At 35.7% G+C, this 20,124-nt stretch overlaps 4 protein-coding genes across 6 annotated transcripts; 2 read left to right on the top strand and 2 right to left on the bottom strand.

Moving 5' to 3' along the window:
* Positions 1 to 459: 459 nt before the first annotated feature.
* LOC143353531 (WD repeat-containing protein 48) lies at positions 460 to 7,676 on the top strand. 2 transcript variants are annotated; one of them, XM_076786936.1, is made up of 12 exons: positions 460 to 1,106; positions 1,563 to 1,779; positions 1,903 to 2,115; positions 2,190 to 2,485; positions 2,566 to 2,751; positions 2,841 to 3,158; positions 3,253 to 3,355; positions 3,429 to 3,594; positions 3,678 to 3,869; positions 3,965 to 4,211; positions 4,313 to 4,432; positions 4,515 to 7,676. In XM_076786936.1, exons 1-11 carry the CDS (start codon positions 1,059 to 1,061, stop codon positions 4,373 to 4,375), a joined length of 2,049 nt encoding a protein of 682 aa, XP_076643051.1. In that variant the 5' UTR covers positions 460 to 1,058; the 3' UTR covers positions 4,376 to 4,432; positions 4,515 to 7,676. The 2 variants fall into 2 exon arrangements, with proteins under 2 accessions (XP_076643051.1, XP_076643050.1); XM_076786935.1 differs by having other exon boundaries at positions 461 to 1,106; positions 4,313 to 4,437.
* Positions 6,481 to 9,151, bottom strand: LOC143353534 (haloacid dehalogenase-like hydrolase domain-containing protein 2). The gene is made up of 4 exons (XM_076786941.1): positions 9,014 to 9,151; positions 8,404 to 8,703; positions 8,105 to 8,315; positions 6,481 to 7,883 (listed from the first exon to the last, which is right to left on the bottom strand). The coding sequence occupies exons 1-4, from the start codon at positions 9,106 to 9,108 to the stop codon at positions 7,695 to 7,697; spliced, it is 795 nt and encodes a 264-aa protein (XP_076643056.1). The 5' UTR covers positions 9,109 to 9,151; the 3' UTR covers positions 6,481 to 7,694.
* A 67-nt stretch (positions 9,152 to 9,218) lies between these two features.
* LOC143353532 (uncharacterized) lies at positions 9,219 to 12,847 on the top strand. 2 transcript variants are annotated; one of them, XM_076786939.1, is made up of 7 exons: positions 9,244 to 9,355; positions 9,462 to 9,559; positions 10,343 to 10,435; positions 10,507 to 10,840; positions 10,919 to 11,106; positions 11,178 to 12,169; positions 12,242 to 12,847. In XM_076786939.1, exons 4-7 carry the CDS (start codon positions 10,550 to 10,552, stop codon positions 12,520 to 12,522), a joined length of 1,752 nt encoding a protein of 583 aa, XP_076643054.1. In that variant the 5' UTR covers positions 9,244 to 9,355; positions 9,462 to 9,559; positions 10,343 to 10,435; positions 10,507 to 10,549; the 3' UTR covers positions 12,523 to 12,847. The 2 variants fall into 2 exon arrangements, with proteins under 2 accessions (XP_076643053.1, XP_076643054.1); XM_076786938.1 differs by lacking the exon at positions 9,462 to 9,559 and having other exon boundaries at positions 9,219 to 9,355.
* LOC143353533 (transmembrane protein 135) lies at positions 12,599 to 16,455 on the bottom strand. Its single transcript, XM_076786940.1, has 9 exons — positions 15,862 to 16,455; positions 15,540 to 15,670; positions 15,270 to 15,396; positions 14,944 to 15,098; positions 14,617 to 14,872; positions 14,360 to 14,527; positions 13,605 to 13,745; positions 13,352 to 13,518; positions 12,599 to 13,263 (listed from the first exon to the last, which is right to left on the bottom strand). The coding sequence occupies exons 1-9, from the start codon at positions 16,006 to 16,008 to the stop codon at positions 13,149 to 13,151; spliced, it is 1,407 nt and encodes a 468-aa protein (XP_076643055.1). The 5' UTR covers positions 16,009 to 16,455; the 3' UTR covers positions 12,599 to 13,148.
* Between the last annotated feature and the right edge of the window lie 3,669 nt (positions 16,456 to 20,124).

The raw sequence follows: 20,124 nt of genomic DNA, 5'->3' as shown, positions 1-20,124 counted from the left end.
TAACTAAGAACATTCATTATTAAATAGAATTGAGATTCTATTTGTGATGTATGTTTTTATCATACATTTTATTTTGATTAATCTTAAAATTGTGAAAACAATAAGAGTAAAAGTGGATTGCAATGGATACGGTTATTACGCTCTAAGGATTATGTGGAACATCAACGAAAATTGATAATTACATAAGTGCGTATATATGTATATACCTGCGTGGATACATAGGTACTTCATGATACGTGGACATGTTGTCCGGTTACAGGCTATTTCCAACATTGAATATCGTGCGTTCTCAATTCCAGCCGAGAATTTGTAATCAACCAATCGAATTGTTCACCTGAAACGATAGATACGTGGATGCATCGAGACGCAACACATTCATTATTTTTGATTGGCTGAACAATACGGCCGTTACGATAGCCACGAGACGCGCATCTCGTTCGGCTATTGGTCACGAGCATCGACTACGGAATTATTGAAACACCTACCGACTTTCGAAAACTCGTAGCTCGCGCATTGAATTCGCGGTGGTGACCGCGCGTTCCGCCGCAGAAATCGTAATCGGCCCGTGATAAGGTGATACACACCAGACACCGGCGAAAAGTATTCGCAGTGTTTCGGCGTAACGCCAACTAGCGATACACGTCCCGGTATTCTATTCGCAATCATAACAATGGAGTCGGAAGGTTGTCGGACGCTCGAGAAACGTGATGTAACGTTGTACGTGTAACGTGTTCTCGAGCGTATTGACACCGGCATTGAAACAGGTACCGAGTGTCTGTGGTTCGCTCGTCATGAACGTGACCGAACAACTGCCATCGGAAATCGCTTGACAGCTGTTCAACGTTTGACCGTAATGCGCGCTGACTTATTTTTCTCGAGGTTCGGAAACGCAGCCGTACGCAGCAATCGTGCGAGCTCGTGATCGTGATCGCAAGTGATCTACGATGAAACTGGTGTGTGGTCGCGACGCGTCGCAACGTGGTTCTGCAGCAGTATAATTGTGCGATCTGAATGTTTCCCTCGATTATCATTGTACTGGAGGAACAGTTCGCGGTGTAATGGCAGCTCATAAGACGGGCGGGCAGAGTGCCCGAAAGAAAGTTCAGGTATATGCCTAGAATGCGTTACTTCGTCCAGCGAAATTTATCTTCAACGTTTTCCTTCCTTTCTTCCTTCCTTCCTTCTTTTCTTCCTCCGTTATTTCCTTCCTTCCTTCCCTCCTTCCTTCCTTCCTTCCTCTCTTATTTTCTTCTTTCCTTCCGTTTGTTGTTATTTCGTGCACGATTTCTCGTACGAATTGAATCGACCATTTTTGAGCTCTATTCGTGAAAAAGTTCTGTCATTAGATTTTTACCTGTACGTTTGCAACCTTATTTGGGAATTTCTGTAAATTGCAACTAGTTCGATTATACAGGGTGTTCAAAAAAGAGTGCTCAATGCTTAAAGGGCTCTTTATACACAGGAATCAACATTGACTCTAAAATCAATGTTTTCAATGTAAAATCATCCGTGCAACTCCAAGATGTGGGTTCTAATGTTTTCTACTTCTTCATTTGATAAAGGTGTCCATGGTTATAAGGGACGAAGTGGAAAAGAGACACAGAGCTGGAGTCAACTCTTTACAATACGATCCAGCTTTGCATAGGCTTTATTCTGCGGGTAGAGATAGTATTATAAGAATATGGAATTGTAAGAATATGAAGGACCCGTACATTCAGTCAATGGAGCATCATACAGATTGGGTCAACGATATAGTATTATGTTGTGGTGGCAAGAATCGTACGTATTGTTCTGTTATACAGATGTAAATCAATTCTGTTTATCCTCTCATTTGACTAGGTGTTGCTTTATAATTTGTCGACTCGAATAAATAAAAATAGAGCAAAATTTGTTTCTTTACAGTGATATCAGCCAGCTCTGATACAACGGTAAAAGTATGGAATGCGCATAAAGGTTTCTGCATGTCCACCTTAAGAACACACAAGGACTATGTGAAAGCTTTGGCTTATGCTAAAGACAGAGAGCAAGTAGCTAGCGCAGGCTTAGATAAATTGATCTTCCTGTGGGATGTTAATACATTAACTGCCCTTACAGCTAGCAACAACACAGTAACAAGTAAACATGCGATTGTTAAACGATCGTTTTTTGTCATGGTTGTACTATTTCTTACTTTGCAATGTTGTTTACAGCGTCGTCCCTTAGCGGAAACAAAGATTCGATATATAGTCTTGCCATGAATCAGACAGGAACAGTTATAGTATCTGGAAGCACAGAAAAAGTTTTGAGAGTGTGGGATCCAAGACATTGTAACAAATTAATGAAGCTTCGTGGACACACGGATAATATTAAAGCTTTAGTATTAAATAGAGATGGAAGCGAGTGTTTGTCTGCTAGTTCCGATGGAACTATTAAACTTTGGTCATTAGGGCAGCAGAGATGTATTCAAACGTTTAGAGTACACACGGAAGGCGTTTGGGCTTTATTGGTAATTTTGATTTCTTGTCCATGTTGTTATAAATTTCATGAACTAACACGGACTTTAAACTAATTGTAAGATGATTTCAGGCAACGGATACCTTCAGCCATGTGATATCAGGGGGTAGAGATAAAAGAGTTGTAATGACTGAATTGAGTTATCCCGAAAGGTATACCGTCATATGCGAAGAACAAGCACCTATACTAAAAATGGTTATGATGCCTGATCAGTCTAGTATTTGGGTTGCGACCAGCGAATCTACTATAAATAATTGGGTAATAATCTTTTGCACTCTGTATCTACGATAACATGAAATTTGTAATGCGACACGAGTAACTAAACGTCGTGATACTTTCTATAATAGACTATAAGTCAAAAAGATTGGCAAGACTCGGGAATTGGTGATTACTGCGACTCTGCTACCGGAGTGACTGCAAATGTTTTACGAAACACGGAACCTGCGCAAAGAATATTGGGTGGACCCGCGATAAGGCATTGTCACGTTTTAAACGATCGGAGACACGTTTTGACGAAAGACACGGAAGAAAACGTAGCCCTGTACGATGTATTAAAGGCGTGCAAAGTCGAAGATTTGGGGAAAGTAGACTTTGAACAGGAAATTAAAAAAAGAAATAAAATGGTGTACGTTCCGAATTGGTTCAACGTCGATCTCAAAACAGGGGTTGGTATTTCTTCTCTTGTTTGCTGGAACAGCTTCAATCAAAAGAACTGAAAACAAGCGGTTGGTAATCGTACGGATTCACGTATTCTTATAGATGTTGACCATTCATTTGGGCCAAGATGAAAATGACTGTTTCTCTGCATGGGTCTCCGCGAAAGAAACTGGCCTCGCTGAAAACGATGCTGTCGACCAAAAAGGTAAGTAACGTTTCTAAAAGTGGAAACGTTATCTTCTCTACTCTTCTTGTAAAGAGGAATTTTCGCATTTCAGTGAATTATGGGAATCTTTTGCTGCAAGCTTTACTCGAGCATTGGTGGAGACCGCTGCACGCCGATGATGAGAACGAGGGTAGTAGCAACGATGGTAATGGTCCTATACATACAAGGGGAGGAAATCCATACTTTTCAGTACCTAGTCACACGCCTCTTATATTTAGGTATACATTGATCAACAAAATATCATCAGATTAATTCAAACATAATTATTACCATTATAAATATAAATGCTGTTCTATTGTAGTGAAGTGGGAGGAAAAACTTTGTACAGGTTATTAGTTAGAGATGCTGCAGGGGAAACAGAAGGAGGATTATTAAACGAAACTGTACCAGCATGGGTAGTCAATATTGTTGTGGATAAGAATCTTCCACAATTTATTAAAATACCATTTTACCTTCTTCCGCATGCCACATCCGGTGTAAAGAGTTTGAAGAAGTATGCAACCATTTGCGTTTACATAATTTACACTGAGAAAAACGTGGTTTCGTTTAGTTTATCGTATTCACAGACCTGTGTTTTTATTCTTCAAGGGATCGTTTAATCGCGAATGATTTTATACAAATTCGTAAGGTGGCAGAGCATGTTTGCGACAAGGTGCTTGGCGCAGGAAGCGATTCTGGATCGGTAGCAGGCGCTGGAAATACGGTTTCCGGGGGCTCTCCGGCAGGGGATAGAACAAATACAGACTCGAATGCTGATAATTCTTCGCTGGCCGAAGAAAAGGTTGAGATTTTATGTAACGATCAGGTTTTGGACCTTTCTATGGATTTAAGAACGGTAAGCCTCGAGTAATTATACAAAATCCAATTAAAACAATTCTTTATCGTCTTTACAATAATCAATTTCTTCTATGTAACTTTTGGTTCGTTCCATGACAGGTAAGACATTTAATTTGGAAAAGTTCGGCAGATTTAACGTTTCATTACCGGCCTGTTAAATAGTTAGGACTGAGTACATCGGAACAGGAATCTCTAATGTGTGCCTGGTTTTTTACTATGGTAAGGTAAGTAGACGTTTATTACTACAATAGTTAGTTAGGTGTCGTGACAATTGTTTTCTACAGAGAAAATCAAATTCTAGAGTAACTGAAGAGATGCGGAGTAGTTGTAGAGTCTGGCACTTTACATTACCACCCCTTCATGAGATGTTCAATCGACTTTTAACGGATGGTTTATTGAACATTACATCGGACGATGAGTAAAAGCCAGGCAACATACGGAGTACTTGAAACTGAATGCGCTCAGAGGCAATAATGTGTGGAAGTATTAGCATGAATTGCTCATGTTTGTATATTTATATCCTGAGGCCAAACTCATCCCTGAAATACAGTGGAACGCTGATTTCAGTTAGGTCTGCTTTTAGAGATATACATATGATATGTTTTTTGTACCTGGGTGTATAGTATTACATGCTTATATCGTCAGCCATTTATTGTCTTCCCATTTCAAAAGTATCGGCGAGAAAGGTTAAGCACAAAATCGTGGGACAGATCCTATATTATGGCCCAGGAAATTCTTAATTTCGTTTTTTTCCGTCTAAATGCCATCGTATTCACGCAAATGCTTCTAAAAAAATTTTCTGTGTTACTACCACGTAGACGTATCTCGTACTTTATAACCAACAGTACATTTCATTTCTTGATTAAAATAAAACGAAAAGGTAGAGAATTTCGTTATGTATTTATTAAACAAACAGACAAAATGAAACGGATGTTTGTCAATAGCACTCCACACGCCTGCCTTGTTATGGTGAAGGAAAAAGCATACTATTATGGGAAGAAGAAAATGTCAATTTACTATTAATCAAATTACATTTGAACAGCCAAATTAACAGTTCAATATTTCCTGTCAATAACATAGGAATGAAACAATATATACCTGTCTTCATTACGATACGGTCAAATTCTGTCTTTAGTGGAACTTCCATTAATTAAATTTGTATTTACAAAATATATAACGATGTTTCATAAGAGAAGAAAAGTATAAGTATGATATAGTTGTCGAATAAACAAATATAACTACATTGACAGAATTTGATCTTAGGAGACAATCTCTAATACAGATAAAAAAGGAAAGAGAAAGAGTATGTAGTTGATCCTATGTTAAAAACAAACAAATATTCACTCTACTAGAATCCCACAAATTGTATATACGAATGCAAGTGTAAGTAATGTTCCCTAATTACGGTGATGGGCTGTATAAATAAAATTGTATCGAAAACTAGAGCTTTTACACCAATTTCACGAAATTGGGTTAAACGCTTGACTTTTCTATTTAAACGAGAGAGAGCGTGGTGTGTGTGTGTGTGTATGTGTGTGCGTGTGTGTGAGACAGAGAGGGAGAGAGAGAAAGAACATAGAAGAAGAAGAATATACTGTTCTTTATTGATACGGCCCTAAATGTTATAATTTTTGTGTTATCGAAATGACATAGAAGCAAATTTTTTAATAAATCTAGAGATTATTCCATTGTTACATTATGATATGCCGCGTACTGCAAGTTTAACACTTTGCTCAGCCTTTGTTATAGGTGTTCTATAATGTAAAGAAATTATTTACTGCCGCCTATTTTTCTTCTTCAGTCAGAGAGTTACAGATTTTTGTTAGACATCTCCAATTCAGTTCTTCTCTCGAGCCAATAACAACGTCGATTATATGAACATGTGGCTACCAAAAAGAAACTTGTACATTTTATAGTTAAGTTTGATTCATATCTTTATGTTTGTAAATTAAGCATTACATGTATATTTTTTACATTTCATTAGTTCATTTCAACTGAAATATGTATTTTCGTAAAAAAAGCAAACAAAAAAATAGAAGACAAATGACCCTCGTTATCGCAACAGGAAATCAACATGTGCCTGATCATAGATTATAAGTTGTAGAGGGCATTTCAATTAATGAGCTGATGCGTACCGGTCCTTATTGAAATAATATCAATTGTAAGTTACACCGTTGCGATGCATAATCATAGAAAATATTTTGCGAAGAGTGCCCCAACATTTTTTATTGTAAATTTATAATGTTCATTCGTAGGTATTAATCATGTTTTATTTTTTAAATGCCAGACGTAACGCACGATCCTCAACGCGAATTTACTTTGTTTTAAATATTAACAATCGAACATGAAATTATCCTATGATTTCTATTTGTGGAAATGAGCAAAGTCATTCTGCTCGATTATGTGGAAACAAGTAACGTCATTTTATTGGATTTGCAAAAACAAATTTCTGTCTATTAAATTGCATGATACAATAGAGACTCGTGAAGATTTTTATTCTAGGTATCGTTTAGTTGTTTCACGCGTAGGTACTGTTATGTTAGTTTTAGATAAAAGTCATGCATTTCATACAGTATTCATAAAAATTATAACTGAGCCTTCCTCACTAAAGAAATAACATTGTTCACTAATGGAAGTATTAATGTATAACGTTTAAAGGAAAGAAAGAAGAAAACAAATAAGACACGACTACTCTTTTGAGATGTGAATACAACTTAAAATCAAAACTAATTATACACCTCTCGCATCTTTTTAGTGATGGACAGTGAACACAATTTCAAAGCGAAAGGTTTGTCGGTCCTTGCATAAAGAAAAAAAAACGATTGCAGAATGGTGCCAAATTTTATACCGAAGGAAATTCTTGCAGTGCACCAATTCCTTTTAAAGCAAGACTAAGAAGAATCTGTTTCTGCGAACATGCTCTTAATAATAACTTACTACATATGGTAGTTATAATATACTTATATTATCTAAGGCCACGTATTAGTAGCAATTCAGATTTACAACGATTATTTTTTTCCCTGTTTTTTAGAGGGAGATAAGTATTTTAGAAAATATCATCTCTCATCTAGAAAGATCTGGATTCGATAAGACTAATTTCGAATTTGTAAATCATAATTTGTAAAGTATATCATCACCCCACAGTAGACGAAATTTCCTATAACTTTTTAACATCTGATCACCCGATGAGACGATATATATTGAAAACGATAGACGATATCCATTGTCATTGCAGCATCCGAGAAAAGAGTGTTACCAAACTTATTTTGTCGGTAATTTTAATACAGAAGAGTTGGTATGTTACATGTTTCATATCACGAATAATACCATCATTATTTTTTTGTAATTACCATCTGCTTTCTATTTTGAAAATGCTGTATCGTGAAACTACTCCAGATCATGTACACTGTACACCATTGTGGAATTATTAATATTTAAATAAAACATTTAATTTAATACAGAATATTCATCTATTTGACTCTTATAATTCTTGTTCAGATCCTTGATTCTTCTTTCCCAGAATATATTCCACAGCTTCCACAAAGGAACTACATACTTTTGTCGGTGGTGGTGTAATTGTATTTTCATCCCCATCTCTGTACTTTCCTGTCTGCACCAGAAGACCTCTGATGCCAATAGCTTGCGCCCCAGCTACATCATCTTTAATGTCCTAAATTAATAAACAAAACCTCAATCAGATACATTTATCATATACAATTTTCTGAATTACCGAGTTCGGGATCTTCCCCTTGTAAAATTGGAAACATATAAATATACTTTGATAGAATAATAACATATTTTGAACCGTCTCCTCGAATATACGTATATAATAGAATATTTTCGTGATATTTTCGAAACGATAAATATCATAAAAGTTCTGTGTATTCGTACATCACCAATCATAACAGCTTCTTCCGGTGGTACATCTCCTAGAGCTGCTTTAAAAAATTCCGCGGTGGGTTTGCCGACAACTTCCGCTTTCACATTGGCGGAATATTCTAAACCGGAAACAAATGCACCCGGTCCCAGAGCTAAGCCATCCGGTCGTTTATAATATCGGCCTTTATGAATTGCTATGAGCGAAGCACCATCTAACAACAATCTAATCTTATAGATTACTTTAATAATATTATGATAACGCAATAGTTAGTGAAACACGTTCTGTAGTAGAAAACGATCACGGCATATACCTGAAAGCTTCGGTTAATACATCGTAATGGAATTTCTGCGGTGCTAATCCAACAACAACTGCATTAGCTTTCTGATCGCTCTTTATTAAATCCTCGAAATCTTCGTTGGCCGCGGGATCGATCAACAACATTGGATTCAATTTTCTCCCAACGATTAAATTCCTTGCGGCGGCTAACGAGCTAAAGATCTCCTCTTTCCGAATATCAAAGCCGAGACTGGTTAATCGTTTGTGCAGACAGTTTCCGGATTCTTTAGTTGTATTTGTAACGAATTTCAACGGTACATCAGCACTTCGAAGCCTGTTTTGAAAATTCATAGCATAATTGGTGACCTTTCGTAAACTTCAAACCCATTAGGTTAGATAATAATCATACGTGTATTTTTTATAACATTCAGCCAGTGTACATACTATTTATCTTATAAATGTAAGAAATGCCATTCTATCAATTCTACTGAAATGTATATCTGTACGATTACAGGTTCGTATATCGCGCCAATAAATGGAACCGGCGCAGTGCAAGCAACGCCATATTCGCACATATACATACATGTATGTAAGTAAATACGAGGGTGTAAAATATTTTCGTAAAATGCATAAAGAAGAACCACCTGGATAAAGCTTCCACAGCGCCAGGAATCACTGTGCTATCGACATGAAGCGTTCCACTAAGGTCTATCAACACCATTCGTATTTGTTTCGCCATGTTACCAAAAATGTTTGATAAGCTGTTCTCTTTTCACTTTACAGTGTCAAGTCTGTGCGCGACTTCCGCAACGCAACACACGCACGTGTGTAGTGTGTCTATGTACATACATTAAACTGATCAACACTACTTTACACAACATCTTTGAACGTTAATCAAAGAACAGTGACGCGTGCGATTGCACGTGGTTTGCCATGGCGCTTTCCATAAAGCAGGAAGGTGTGAAACAAGTTCCATGGTTTTCACTGTAAGTACACGTAAATCATAAAACACACCCTAAACACCCTCGTGTCATTCTAGGCATACAGAGTATTACCATCTTAATTGATGTACAACATTGTTGTTAATTATAGCCGAAATGTTGCGGTTTAAAGTTGAATAGATACGTTCGATCAATATGAATAAACAAATCAAAGTGCTTCGGGAATTTTATACGGATCACCGACAAAAAGTGTCGTTTATACCTACACATACAGTCAGTCAAAAAAGTCTCCGTACACCGTACAAGAATTTATTTAAAGTTGCACAATTTTAAAGGAAATGGTAATAAATAAATAATTCTTGCGTTATTATGTTCACAAACATAACATTTATTAACAGTGCAAAAAAAGCTATATTACATTTATTTGTTAACAAATAAACAATGGCAAAACTAAAACTCAACGAAAACGAGGTCAAAAAAGTCTCCGTACATGTAACACTATTATTCATAATTTGTTAATTAGTGATCAGATGGACCGCCTTTTAATTTTATAATTTCTTGCATCCTCTTTGGCATTGTTCAAAATAATTTTTGCATTGTACTTGGCTGAATATTTTCCTATTCCAGCAATATTTTAGATTTTAGGTCTTCCTTGTTTTTTATTGTGTATTTTTTCAAATTTCTTTTTATTTCTCCCCACAAATTTTCGATTGCATTTATGTCGGGAGATTGTGGAGGTGTATGCAGCTGTTTTGGGACATTGTATAATACCCATTCGTTTACTTTCTTAGCCATGGGTCGTTATCCTGCTGGAAGATGAACGACTCTTTAAGATGTAATTTTCTGGCACTGTTTTTTAAATTTTCTTTAAAAATGTTCAAATATTTATGCTGATCCATTATACCGTCAATAAATTATGCAACTTTAAATAAATTCTTGTAGGGTGTATGGAGACTTTTTTGACTGACTGTATGTGTAGGTATGATTTGAGTGATTTCAAAATTTCACTTTCCATTATTTTGATATTTTTAGAACTGAATGGCACCAAGTGTATCAGCAAGTATATTCAAACGAAAAGACTGAGCAAACCAAGGCATACGAAACTCTACTCGCATGGAAAGCAAGGTAAAACGACAGCGGACGTGTTTCTTTAAAATATTTTCATGTACCGGCAATACTAACAAAAAGGTTTTTAGGGTGCCAAAATTGCCAGTAGGCGTGGATTGCACCCTCTCCATTATGCAAGTCTGTCTTAGAGATCTTGAATGGACTCCCAAGATACATAACGGAGAATTGGCAATTAGTTACGAAAATGACTTATGTTTGATGTATTCAACTACTATAATGAGATTCTTAAATCATATCTCTAACTTAGGGCATACGAAGCAAACATCCTTGTTTCAGATCGCAAAGCAACTCAATATCCCAGAATGGATCGTGAACTTGAGACATGATACCGCTCATGGTCACGAGTTGCCATCCATCAGTGTATTGAGAATAGCTATAAATATATTATTAACATGGCTACATGTAAGTCTATCTTTCTGTATTTCGTACATTCTTTCAAATGTATAGAATTGTATTATTAGATCGACATTATATTCGAAGGAAGAATATTGGGCAGCCGAAGCGAAAGCATTGGAAGAATGTACTGTCACAGACGAGTCTGTAAAAGAAGTTCAAGAAACTGAGGAGATCCAAGAATTTAGCGATTTGATTGAACTTTGGACTGCCGTTAGTTTATACATTCATGCCGGATACCATTTAGTAGGAGACATTCCAGATTTGGAATTGGTGTACGTATAGCATTTGTTCGTGAAGAATTCATAACATTCTACGACTATTAACAAATCAATTTTACTAATAGGGAAACGCTACAAGATCTGCATTCCTATGCCATCTCTCTGTCCGAACAAAATAATGAAAATGTAGAAAATGATAACAGTGCCTATGTAAGAGTAGCTACCGACGATATAAGGAAAGATAAAAAATATACATTACAGACTGCAAGAGTGGTTCTTCTGTCTGAAATTTCTAGGTGCCTTGCTAGAAAATCTGTGCCAAGTAACAAGGATATAGTTTGCGACGAACTCTTCCAATCAGAAGCTTTCTTACCAAATAAAGATGTTTTATCTATCTTCGTACAAGAAAATATCCAAAATGAATTAAAAAATGACACTTTACCATTGGACATGATGGAATTCTGGAGAGATATTATATTTCTATTACACGAGAACAGAATAATGGAAACTTTGATCATGAAATTACTTCAATTAACAAACAACCAAGAAATAGATAAGCATAAAAGATTACTAGCCTCTCTGTGGATAAGTTCTGTAGCCTACGGTTTTGTGAAACTAGATATTGCTCATTGTATATCGCGGACTTTAGAGTACGAGCTCGAATTGTCTGGAAAAAAATTACCACCGAAAGCTTTTCAAATGAAAGTGAAGGAAGAAACGGAAAGTGCTTATCCACACCTGAAACATGTTCTATGGTTCAATTTATCTGACGTAGTGTTACCAATTTTAACCGATATAAACGTTGTTTTGAAACTTTTGTTAAATGCGAATGAATTCTCGATTAAGTTCATAGTGCCTATTTTGGAACTAGTAAATCCGAAGATAGATACTACGAAAAAACAGTTGTTGCTGAATTTAGTTGAAATTTATGCTGGTAAACAAACAATCGACGATGAAAGTTCCAACAAGTATTATGAAATTTTCACCGTGGAAGATGTTCAGAATTTAGATAATCGTCATGTACGAAATGTAATGGAAGAAAATAAAACTGAAAATGGAGTGTCCCATTATTTAACGGATCAAAGAGTGCGAAACACTGAATGGAAATTAGTGCTTGGTAAGTATATAATGTCTTTTTATTAAATAACCAAGTTAACGAATATGATAATGATTAAGAAGTTTTGTTTAGATAATTACGAATGGGCGGAATGCCCGATCGGTTTACTCCCATGGCAAATCGATTCCATGGAAATCCTAAAACCATTGAAGACTGTTGCACACCAATACATTTCGACGTTGGAGTCCGAAATTACTCCCGGAGTTCTAGATAGCAAAGATCTAAAAATGCAAAGTCAGATTAACTGGGACAACGTTTTAAGAAAAAGGAAACGCCTGAAGCGGAAACATGAACAAAGGAGTACAGATATTATAATTAACAGAGCGCTGGAAACGGCTAGGAAACAAAAATAATACAACACGCTTTAACGCAATTTAAATATCATATTTCCAGTTGGTATTATTTGTTGAAATTATAAAAACAGGAAGTATAATTCAACAATTTATTTTTATAATGTAATAAATTATAAAATTCTATAAAAGTTTCTAGTATCAAAGTTTCATTAACTGCGCATGAAATTTAGCATAAGCCTACTAAATATACACTTCTCAACGTTATGTACGTCTAGTACATCTAGTTCACAAATATCTACAACGTAATAAAATTTATATACTACGTTACATGATTAGTATTCCATAATACCCACACTTTTAAAATACCTTTCCATATTGTGTATATTATACAAATGTACAGAAATCACAAATCAAGTTCTTACAAAATATACATATATTCACAACATAGATGCACTGCAGAACAAGAATTCTTTCTTATCACAAAGTATAAAATCCTAATATCTATAGTACCCTCGTATTCTAAAATAATCATTTGGCATATAATAAGTAGACTTGCAATATTAACCAGTTAGATTCGTACGAGTTGTAACTCACCAAATACGAACGTTCCTTTGGTTTTTCCATGTACATGTTCGATATGTTACATAATCAAAATAAAAATGTCTTTCTTGTTTAATAACATAAAATTAAAATATATAATTTCTTTTACGGCCGCTATTGGTTTGTGCAAGCACCCTTTCGAGATGTTTACTAGTTTCTAAACCAAATTGGTCTATTGGTATTCGAGACATGTTTGCTATTCTAAAAACAAAAAAAAAAGACAGAAAATGGAATAATATGTTATACGTATAAAGTGCGTGTGATACCATATGTTCATCATATTCATTACCTATCCCCAGATATTTTACATAAAAACTTCCAATAAGACGGACGTAAATTTTGTGGTTCAATGATCGCTACATGGAAGAGTACTGCTGTACTAAAACAGTACAGGGGAATCACAAACCACTTCACCTCAGGTACTATTTCTTTTTCCACAAGATCATTCCAGAGTAACTAGAAAAACAAAGCAACAGTATATAAAATAAAAGAATAAACAATAAATGCTCTAAATAACGGTACTGTTTATCTAACACAAATACCTGTAGTGCTTTCCACATAAAGTATAATGCTATGGTATTACCACCATAAGACATAAATGTTAGGCCACTTAGAAATCCAGCTGGAAATGCATAGTAGGAGGAATCTTTCTGTAAAAGTCTCCTCAACGAACAAGACATTAGCTGAAATAAAAACTTCATTAATATTAAATACACTGTGTACCAATGAGTTATAGGCACATATATTTCAAAACATGTTACATAATTATGAAAAGAAAACTGACTGAATTATTTATCGTAAAAACTACAAGAATTAAAAAAAAACATTAAATCCAGTTTTAGATTTATTTTGACAGGGTGAGTCAATAGGAACTATTCTATTTGAAAGAATCTGTACTATACTTGCGAAACAGGTTTTCTTGAGATTTAAAATAAAATAAGTTATTTTCAATAATAGTTCTTATTGACTCACCCCGTATAGTTTAGAAGGAATACTGTTTGAAGTAAGGGGAATTTATTACCACCACCACCATAGGTAGCACGGCGAGTCGACGGTCGTTCCCCCTACTTCTTAACCTTCAACATCCGAAACTACGGTGCACTCGAGTGCATTTTCGGTACACTAGCACTTGACTTAGTACAAGTGTACTCGGTGAAAGTTCAAGTGTAATTTATTGAGAGTCTTACGAAAAAGATAGTGTTTCTCATATATTTCGTTAAATAAAATGGCTACCATACCGATAGCGGTTTTATTTATTGAACATTATACAAATATAAGAAACCTTATAAAGGTGTACCTTATAAAGTCCTGAGAAACCTCCTAAGAACACAGCCAAGTTCAGGTTGCTTCTTTTAAACATTACCGATTTGATTGACTGTGGTTTTGTAAGTAACTTGTGAAATTGAAAGACCAAATTGAGCACTAACTGAGCACTAAGACCGTAACTAAAGCATTTCACACCACCCTGTGAATGAGAATAATTACTGTTAATATATTCGGCAATTTTTAAGTAAAATTAATGTCGCGTTTTACGTATGTATGCATAATACATACCGTTATCGCGTAGTGAAGGCAACTATGAGAATGCGGACAAGACACATGCTTCCCTAGATTTTTTAAACTTTCGATAATCTTCTTGTATACTGAGAGTGATCTTAGGAATATATTCTTATCGAGAGATCCTTTAGTAGTATCATACTTTCTCTTAGAACTTTTCTCATTACATTCATCGGTAGAACATTCTAATGTGGAAGATTGTAAGGTGTTTTTTTTAATGTAATCAATACCTTCGTATTTTCCAATAATAATTCTGACAAAGATTTGAAATGATTTTTAAACTATTACAAAATTATGCGAGCAGTAGAAAATTGCAGTAAGTACCTAAATATTTTGTACACTGAATCGTGTTCGTTCCGTTTTGTACGGAAATAATAAAGTAATAATGCCACGCTGATAGCAAAAATATATGTATCTCCTCTTGGAATAGATGAGTAATATCCCCTGGCTTGACCCATTCTGAACAGGGTTTCTGTAGCCTAAAAAGAATAAATTTGCAACATAATCTTAATTTAGTCCAACTACCTACCACATCTTTGGTAGTTGTCGCAATACAGAATTGGAATTCTTATACACACGACCATGTTAACTATACAAACTGTCGAAAGGCTCTGCACATTATACTATAACATTAAATCCAGTTCACTCACAATGTTAGACACGTATAGACATAGCAAAGTACGTCGAGATGGTCTTTCCACGAAAATAGCTGTTAAACTAGACAGAAAGGATGGTAGAAAGGATACCGTCAGAAAATTAAAGTCCCCGAGCAGTTTTCTGAAATGCAGAAAGTTTGCTAAAATATTATCCTACGATTCTTTATCAGTAAGATTCGACAGATTTCGTTCTGCATAAGATAATTCGCCTTAATATCTTTTCGGCAAATCATACCTAAAGAAATTGGCATTGACTTTTCGTACCTCAGGGAGCAAATGAACATAGAATAGGAAAAGGCGCTCCACGAAAGAAATGCTGTAGATTGTAGAATACCCGCAAATGTTTTTCTGACATCTTTCTTAGACGGAAGTTTCCCTCTTAATAATAGCGTAACCTAGAAAGAAAGCGTAAATGAAATATGAAATAAAAACACTTGATAAAAAGTGTAATACATATTTGATTCCAAGGTCCTAGTATGCTATAAATGCACCGGAGCGTGGTGTTATGCACGGGACGTTCGAGACGGGAATAGGAAGGAAAAACGTAATTGCTCTGGAAAACCGAGAAAAGCGTTGGAAAACGTACTAAATAAACGGTGGAGTATATTTTGATGCTTTCTTGAAGCGCGTGTAGACCGAGGCCGGCCGTCGTGCTGATACACGAGTCGGTCCAAGGATGACAGTAGTCCCTGCACGTCGCGTTCAGAAAGAACTTGCTGTGTTGAGCGGGCATTATTCGACGAACAACAAACGACGAATGACTTTCACACTTTCTATCGAATCGCAGAACGCGAATCAGTTCGTCGCGCGTTGCACCAAAGGAAAATCCTTCGATGACAGTGTTCCGATATCCGCGATTACGGTCTACCGATTCGGTTGTACGATATTGATGTACGCATCGTCCGATCTCATTTTGCAAATCTCCATCCGATGATCATGGTAATTTTATATTACGCAATGCGAACCGATCTGGTTGATCGAATGGATTGCCGTTGGCGTTTATCGACGGACAACGATTAAGACCGGATTAGATAAATGTGTTTTTCAACTTCGATTTCTCGAGCGGCGATCGCGCGATGTTCCTCTGTCTCGTTAAAGTTAGAGCCAGTCACTTTGTCTCATTCTCTTGTCACTGTATCACTGTATGATCGACGCGTGCGAACTCGCCGACCGCTCGTCACCGACTGACTGAAAATACCGCGATACGTATCGCCGCGCCAATCACGATTGTGTTCGTACAGTGACTTCCAAAAATATTCGGACACTAGCTATAACTAACTTTACGACTTGATAATTTCTTTGTTAATAAAGCAATCGTCCCGGGAATTGTTTCTAGCAATAAAAGATCTATTAATGTTGATAAATAATTTATTTGAAAAATATACATAAATTCCATAATAAAAATTAGTGAAAGAAATAATGTACCATTTTTGGCTCACAAAAATATTCGGACAATATTAATTTTTCAATTTAGATAATGTAATTTAGCATTACAAAATTTGTTTAATACTTCGTGACATAACCATTTTGTTTAAGAATATGTCTTAACCTGTTTGGCATATTGTTTGTAATTTTTTTTAAATATTCAACAGTTATATTCGACCACTCAGTTGCAAGTCTGTTTTAATTCAGCTATCGATGTAATTGGGGTTTTTCGAATTTTTCTATCCAATTCATCCCATAAATTCTCGATAGGATTAAGGTCCGGTGATTAGGGCGGCGAATGAAGAATTTTGGGGCAGCGGTATAATAAAAATTCTTGCACAATACGTGACTTGTGCTTGGGGTCGTTGTCTTGGTAAAACTTAAAATTATTATTAAGCCCCATTTTTTCAGCACTTTGAATTAAATTATTTTTGAGTATATTTAAATAATGATTTTTGTCCATGATACCGTCAATAAACACTAGGTTACCGATTCCACATGACGAAATGCAACCCCAGACCATTACGCTGCCTCCGCCGTGTTTCACCGTACCTCTTGTATTTTCAAAATTAAACTCCTTATTCGCTTTCCGCCACACCATAGTTCTTCCGCCGGAATTGTACAGATTGAATTTGCTTTCATCAGCAAATATGACATCCTTCCACCATGTCTCATCCTTAGAAATTAGCTCTCTTGCAAAGGTTTTTCGTTTATTCCTATTCTTTTCGTTGATAAATGGTTTCTTTCTAGCTACTCTTCCATTGTAACCAGCTTGCCTTAGCACTCTTCGAACTGTTTCGGCTGAAACATTTTTGGAGCTTTCTCCTAATAGCTCACTAACTAGTTTTGGAGCACTTAAGCGTGGATTTTTTTTTCACTTTCCGAATAATTTTGCTTTTCTCCCTCGTACATAAGAGACATGGTCTTCCAGTTTGCGGAATAGAATCAATGCGATTCTCAATATAAAATCGTCGACAGACATCTGCAGCAGTACTCTTACTTATACGAAGCATTGCACTAATTTCGCGATAGGATTTTCCTTTTTCTCGATGAAAAATTACAAGCTGTCGCACATCGAAACTCGTATTCTTTCCTATGCGACCCATTTTGAACGAATTCACGTTTACTACTGACAGTAGTGAGGTGGCATGGACATCTAATGGTCCACGAGATTCTGTTTGTAAACAAACGTTTTCCAGAGATTGCCAGAGAAATATAATACGTGTCCGAATATTTTTGTGAGCCACAAATGGTCCATTATTTCGTTTAATAATTTTTATTATGAAACGTATGTATATGTTTCAAATAAATTATATATGTTTATTATCCTTAATAAATGTTTTATTGCTAGAAACAATTTCCAGGGCGATTGCTTTATCAACAAACGAATTATTAAATCATAAAGTTAGTTATACCTAGTGTCCGAATATTTTTGGGAGTCACTGTATGTGCATATTCGTAATCGCCAATGAGCGATGCGTGATGCACAGTTCAAAATTCATTACTTATTCGTATATCGAGACTGTTGACCGTCACCTTTCGCACCTAAGCAATTAACCGTGGATCAAACGCGTAGCAACCCGCGATTGATTGCACGAGACGCGTCGATATTTCTGGAAATAATAACGAATGACACATAATAAGTAGACTGTGCTAGTTTGTGCAAAGTAAAAATTGTCTTCTCCAATTATGGGAAATAGGAATTCTACAGTAATATATCTATACTATATTTTACAGTAATATATCTATACTATATTCTACTATACTATATTCTATACTATATACTATATTCTACTATACTATATTCTATACTATATACTATATTCTACTATACTATATTCCATACTATACTCTATATTCTACTATACTATATTCTACAGTAATATATCTATAATATAATATATGTATACTTCATTCGCTTTTTACTTGTCATAAATATACATAAAATTTGCTGTCTATATACTATATAGTGATAAGACACTCGTTAAATTTATGTTTATTTGGTTCAGGTGTGTATCGAACATATATGTATTTCTGCTTGTTTGGCTTTGTGTCGAAATTGCAAATATATCTTGCACAATACATATATAACGATGTTATATGCTCACAGCTTGTTCGCTTTCGAGAAAATCCAGACCGACAACACAGTTTGAGCCAGGGATCGCAACATTGCAAGCGGGGAAAGAGAAATGGCCTATATCACCATAGGCCGACCGTGGACCGTTCCCCTTACCTCATGGTACACCTCGCCCGTCAAGAGTGGAATCTGAGTGCACGCGTACTTGAAATGGCAAATGAACGGACGACGTTTCATATGAATAAATACACTTACGAAACGAAAACATAAACAAAAATACCAAAAGTCATACTCGCAGGAAAGGTTTCTCGCCATTTTTTCATGTATTTATCCTTGTATTTTATAAACTATTTTTCCGATCATTTTCGTGCTTATTAGGTTATCGACTCGAGACCAGTCAGCGAGCGGAAAGCGCAGCGCGAATGTTTTGAGTATTCTCGGCAGGCGCTAATCGAATTCTAATTTGGCGTTCGCTATGCGACAAAATGTGCATAATTGTGAACCGAATGTATATTGCGATTTGCGATCATTCTTTTCGGAAACAAGTTACTTGTTACCGATGGTTCTGTGGATCAGCGATCCGTGTTTAGTAAGTCCGCAGTAACGGTATGTTCAAAGTGCACTTAGAAAATGATGGGCATGATTGATGATTAGTTAACTTACGTGCAAATCATGGTGAGTCAAGTAAAACCATTATCGGAAATAACTCGTTTCTTATTTGTCCTACCGAGAACCGTTTTAAATGAATAGCATTTTTTCTTGTGTCTTTTTTTTCATTATTCTTAGATTGCGTGTTCATATGTATAAGCAGGTTTCAGTATTTTGACAGTACGTTCCAAAGTTCAGGCGATCGGTAACAACACAATCAGTCAAACCTAATTTACATTTCTCGCTCAGCCAGTCACACATATTGACGAGGAATGTGGGAGATATTATATAATCTTATAGAGCTCCAAAAAAATAGAACTTTCGGAACGTGAAACGTTTCATATAACACATACACGTATACGCATTCGCATACGCATACGCATACGCACATACATATACATATACATCTGCGCTTCACATTTCGAAAGTTCTATCTATTTTCTTAGAGTTATATTATATATAGTTTGGTATTAATATCCTTTAGGCTGCGAATACTTCATAGAATATTAATACCAAACTATAAATAATATAACTCTATGATGTTAACATCATTTTAAGCATGCTGACGTATTCAGATGTATAAATATATGCTAATGCGAATGTTCTTTGTACTTTCAGTAGAGTTATATGCTTATTCATGCGTTCTATACACTTTCGTAATCTATATAAATATTTTGAAAACAGCTCTCAGTATATATT

The sequence above is a fragment of the Halictus rubicundus genome, chromosome 4 (assembly GCF_050948215.1).
Source record: "Halictus rubicundus isolate RS-2024b chromosome 4, iyHalRubi1_principal, whole genome shotgun sequence".
NCBI lineage: Eukaryota > Metazoa > Arthropoda > Insecta > Hymenoptera > Halictidae > Halictus > Halictus rubicundus.
The sequence above is the reverse complement of the archived record's forward strand: the minus strand, read 5'-3'. Positions and strand labels throughout refer to the sequence as shown.